This window comes from Nestor notabilis, unplaced genomic scaffold (assembly GCF_000696875.1).
Source record: "Nestor notabilis isolate BGI_N333 unplaced genomic scaffold, ASM69687v1 scaffold15900, whole genome shotgun sequence".
Taxonomy (NCBI): domain Eukaryota; kingdom Metazoa; phylum Chordata; class Aves; order Psittaciformes; family Psittacidae; genus Nestor; species Nestor notabilis.
Window position 1 is genome coordinate 1 of NW_009909827.1, and position 4,748 is coordinate 4,748.

General features: G+C 54.3%; 2 protein-coding genes across 2 annotated transcripts in view; one reads left to right on the plus strand and one right to left on the minus strand.

Annotated features, from left to right (window-relative positions):
* Positions 1-299: 299 nt before the first annotated feature.
* LOC104412474 (chromosome unknown open reading frame, human C15orf43) lies at positions 300-1,680 on the plus strand (the record flags this gene model as incomplete). Its single annotated transcript, XM_010023208.1, has 4 exons — positions 300-455; positions 955-1,043; positions 1,143-1,231; positions 1,535-1,680. Coding segments are annotated over 4 exons (480 nt in total), but the record flags the coding sequence as incomplete, so codon positions are not given.
* A 1,138-nt stretch (positions 1,681-2,818) lies between these two features.
* Positions 2,819-4,748, minus strand: part of RPS17 (ribosomal protein S17) — a 2,353-nt gene continuing 423 nt past the window's right edge. The window contains exons 2-3 of the mRNA XM_010023199.1: positions 3,312-3,377; positions 2,819-2,943 (exon numbers count right to left, since the gene is read on the minus strand). Of these exons, the coding sequence (XP_010021501.1) occupies positions 2,863-2,943; positions 3,312-3,377 (147 nt within the window). The 3' untranslated portion in view covers positions 2,819-2,862. The remainder of the gene's footprint in view (positions 2,944-3,311; positions 3,378-4,748) is intronic.

Here is a 4,748-nt window from a genome sequence, read left to right on the forward strand (position 1 = left end):
ATGGTCCCACCTCTCCAGCCTGTCCAAGTCCAGTCCCTTTCCTCCAGCATGTCGACTACATCACATAGCTTGGTGCCATCAGCAAACGTGCTGGGGGTGCTCGATCCCACTGTCCATGTCACCGACAGAGATGCTAAATAACACTGGTCCCAGTACAGCTTCCTTAGGGACACCACACGTCACTGCTCTCCACGCAGAAATGGAGCTGTTATGTTGCACCACCTAGCGGCGCTGTGCAGTGAACTCCTGCCCAGGCTCCCGGGTGCCTTTGCCGGTGCCTTTGCCGTTGCCTTTGCCAGTTGCTGCGAGGGGCCGCGGCTTGCACAGGCAGCGGCGACCACACCCCTATCTCATTGGTGCTCTCACAGTCATTTATCTTTTCGTTCACGGCAGAAATCAGAAGGCAAATCGGTTGTTTTATTTGGGAGCAGGCGGGCGATTCACTGGCAGAACAGGTAAGATGAGAAATTGCTACTACAGGTGTAGCTTAAATAGATCAGTGGGTGTATGAGCTTCAGGGAGCCTGGTTTTCACCCCAGCCCCTCAGCCCAAACACAGGATCAAATCCTGTGCTTGCTGCACCACGTGTGTCCGTCCCAGCATGACACCCCGGGGGACAGCACCAAGATCGAGTGTGGGATGTGCAGGAAGGATTTTCTCCCTCATCCAGAGAGATGTACCATCTCCCAGCACGTCTTTCTGGGAATGCTGATCACAGAGGTCTGAGCTCAGCCCTTCGTGTGGCATTTCCCTTCCCCTTGTAGCCCCAAGGTGCTGCTCTCATCTCAAAGCAGCTCCTCAGTCCTTTTGAAGCAAAAAACGTGTTTAGCTTTAAAACTATTCTACATTATGCTTGAGTTCACGAGTCCAAAACCCACCACACTGGGCCCGTGGGGCTGCTGCTCTGCTGGGTCTCAGCACAGTTTTAACTCCACCCTGTGTTGATACTCACAGCCCAACAGGAATCTGACAGACAGACCGGAGGCGGCAGGAACAGGCAGGGAGGAGGAAGAGGATGAGCACGTGCTAGACCTGACTCAAAGGTACTTTCCTGCCCTCAGGGGTGGGATTTGGGGTCGTCTCACCCAAATCTCAAGAGAACCCCGAAAAACACACCAGAATTTTTTTCTTCCTTGATACAGCAGTGAAGAAGAAACAGACCCCACAGCACCTGAGGGGGAATGTCCATACCGTGTCCTGCACAAGTACCCAACGAATAACATGGTGACAGGTAACAATCGTAGAATCACAGAAGGGTTGGGGTTGGAAAGGAACTTAAGCTCATCTAGTTCCAACCCCTGCCATGGGCAGAGACACCTCACACTACAGATATCCCTGGAAATTGGGAATGTCCCTGAAAACAGTTGCGGATGAAGCAGGGACCCTCGTGTGCCCGGTACTGACAGCAGTGCAACTGCTGAGGGTGTGGGTGGCTCCGCTCCCTTTCAGTTTGTGTCCTGGTTTCCTCGGAAGGGGGCGGCTCTCCCGGTACTTCCTCTCCAGCAGTACCTCCTCTAAGGAGTTCCCTTCACAGGCTATGCCTCCGCTCGGGACATGAGGAAGTACGTCGGGGAGCTCCATGATTTCATTCCCGGCACCTCGGGCTACGCGGCATATTGGATTAAACAAAAAATCAGCATTTTCACTGATGCGAAGACCCGAATGAAGAGGAAATTGTAAGTCATGGACGGCTGTTCAAGTCAAGAACTCCAGTAAGAGCTGCGAGAGAGCTACTGCTTGTGTTTGGAATGTCATTCCCATGGTTGAGCTGCACGGATGCCTCCTAGCTCACACCCTCCTGTGGATTAATGGTTATTTCACCTGTCCGTCTGTTCTCCCCGTGTTTCAGTTCAACAGCAGAGATTGGTGGTTCTGAGCTGTCCAACTGCAAATTCTGAGCTAAAGCTCCACATCATGCAGGGGGATTTATCAATTATCCTGCTTGGCTTATCCTGCTGCAGCCCGGCACACTCAGGGTGTATGTCAATACCTGGCTTCATTCACTGGCAACACGTTGTTCTTTAAATAACTGTTTAAGATAAATTTCACAGTAAACTTAAATACAGACATTTCTCCCCCAGACACAAACCCTTTGTCTTTTTATTTGTACCGGGGGGGGGGTGTGGGGTGTTAAGATATGGCTGCAAACACACCTTCACTGCAACAGTGAAGCCTTGCTGCCCCATGGCCCAGCTGCACCCACCCTGCCCAGCGTCCTGCTGCTAGAGACCTGCAGGTCTTTTCCACCTCCACACAGAGCCTCTGCACAGTGGGAATTTCAGGGCAGTGAATCTCCAAACTCTTCCATGCCTTTCACACCCTAGGGAATTGTTGTATGGAGCATCTTGCTGCAGGAAGACCAACACAAGCCTCAGCAGGGCCCACACAAGGAAGCTGCTGACCTGGCCACAGTGCTCTGCTCAGCCCAGTTCACTCCCCTCACTCGGAGAACCAGCAACAAACAGTTTTTCCTTTCATTTAAGCACTTAAAAGCAACCGGTGCAGTTATGAAAAGCAATTCTGGCAAAGAATGAGAGAGGGTCCGCTCCGTGGAGGCACAGGCAAACCCTGGGGTGCTGAGGGTGAGGAGCTCTGGGAATCTCTGAGAAGCCACCATGGTTGTTCTCTTCCAAGAGCAGGAGAGCCTGTAAAAGAACAACTGCGCACCTCAGCCAGAAACAAACTCAAAAAGATGCTGGCAAACACAAAGGTGTTGAGTCCTCCTCATCCAGACACCCATATTTGAGACACGGCGTCACAAGGAACCAGCCCTCCCTCCGCATCCCAGGGAATGCAGGCTTCCAGAGACCAGGCAGGGTGGTTTTCCCACGTTTATTGGAAAAGTGACACACAGCGACCGACTCAGAGCGCTCCTCGGGGCGTTTTGAAGTTCATCCCCACTGTGGGCTGCGTCACCTGCAGGTTGGACAGGCTGCCAAAGTCCTGGAAAACAGGGATTGGGATCAGTGACACTGCCCTGTCGCCATCCACATCCAACCCCACCGGGAAGAACAGAAAGTGTGAATGTGCTGTGGTAGCACAAAGGGTGGATTCCTGTCTCCAGGAAGAAGGAGAGATGATCACCCCGCCCCGGAGATCAGCTCATGGGTGAGGGGAAGCTGGACTTTTCACCCATGTTCATCTTCACCCAGGAAGAGCTGAGAAGAAGGCCCTCGGGTCAGCACCCCAGGGTGCTGCAGAGGAGGGGAGGGAAGGAGCACACCCACCCTTACCCTACTGGTGGGGGTCTGGAAAAGCCATCATCCCACTCCCCTGCTGCCTGCATGTACCAGGGCAGGGGAACCACTCACCAGGAGCTTTAGCATTTCCTTGGTGTCCGGATCCACTTCGATGATCTCCTGGTCGAGGGCAGAGACCTGGGGACAGAGAAGAGACAGATGCAGTTTGATGAGGCCCCACAGCCATGTCCCTGTTGCCACCCAGGTGTCCCTACATGCCCACCCTGGTCCTTGTCCCACCACAACAAAAATCTCGCTGCCTGTCATGGGGAAGGGCTCCAGCAACAGAAGCAGCCAGAAGGATCCCAGTGAGTCCAGCTCTCCCAGCAAAACACCGAGGGGCCACCTGGCAGCAGAGCACCCCGCGCAGGGGGAAGAACCTCGTTTACAGCTCTTCTTTGGCAAGCCGAGGCCCAGCCGGCTCCGCACCAATGCTGCCGAGAGCCAGGGTCAGCTCAACTGCACCGGTCCCAGTGGTCACCACTGACACTTGCACTTGTCCTGTGACACAAGTGAGGCTGGAGCCAGACCCCTGTGGTGCCAAACAGCTACACCGAGTGACCACCAGGCCTGTCCCACCCCAAGGACCCAAGATCTTCTGCTTTTTAATCCCAGAGCAACCTCCTGCAAACCTTTCACACCCAAACCCTTCATCTCCATGTGCTTCCCTCCCCAAAAGGCTACATCACACCAGTGGTTTTTTAAGAAACCACAAACAACACAGGTTCAGCTGCTGCTGCATCACCAGCTACAGCACAGACCCTGCCTGGGGCCCCTCCAGGGGTTACCTCTCCCCCCAACACCACGCTGTCCTGCCTCCCAAACTTAGCTGGAAGGTCTCTGTGTAAAACACTGCCCTCAGCTGGTCCTCCAGGCCCCCGACAGCAGCCAGGCAGCTCAGCACTGTGCTGACACCTAAACCTGGGGTGCTGAAGCATGTGGGAGAGGATGTGCAGGTGCTCCCACTGTTTCATGCATTGTTTGTAGCCACTGAGAGTCAACCAGGCCCTGGTCTCTTGAGGAGAGCTGCCACCTCCCCCTGGGCCATGAACCACAGCAGCAAAGCAGGGAGGGTGCTCCTGGGGCAGATCTCCAAGGGGGAGGCAGCACCACACTGTCACACTCTCATGACATCCCACCATCATCCCTCTTCTTCCCAGACCCTCACCGAAACAATCTTCCATGTAAGTAAACCCCAGCACTGGCAGTTTGGGAGAGCTGAGGTGATAGGTCCAAGCATTTGGGGCAGCAGAGAAACCAGCAGCTCCACTAGAAGCCAATCAGGCAGAGCTGGAAGAGGAGCTCTGTGCCACAGCTGAAGGGCTTGGGTGCAGTGGGACTGAACCCATTGAACAGAGAAAGACTTTTGGAGCTCCTCTCCCTGAATGATCACCAACGGGCTCACAGGCAGACCCTGACCCCTTGTGAGTACAGGTTTCAAAGAGGCGGTTTCACCAATCCCCTCTCTGCAACCACATCTGCTGTAGCAGGTTCCAACCACTCTTAAAC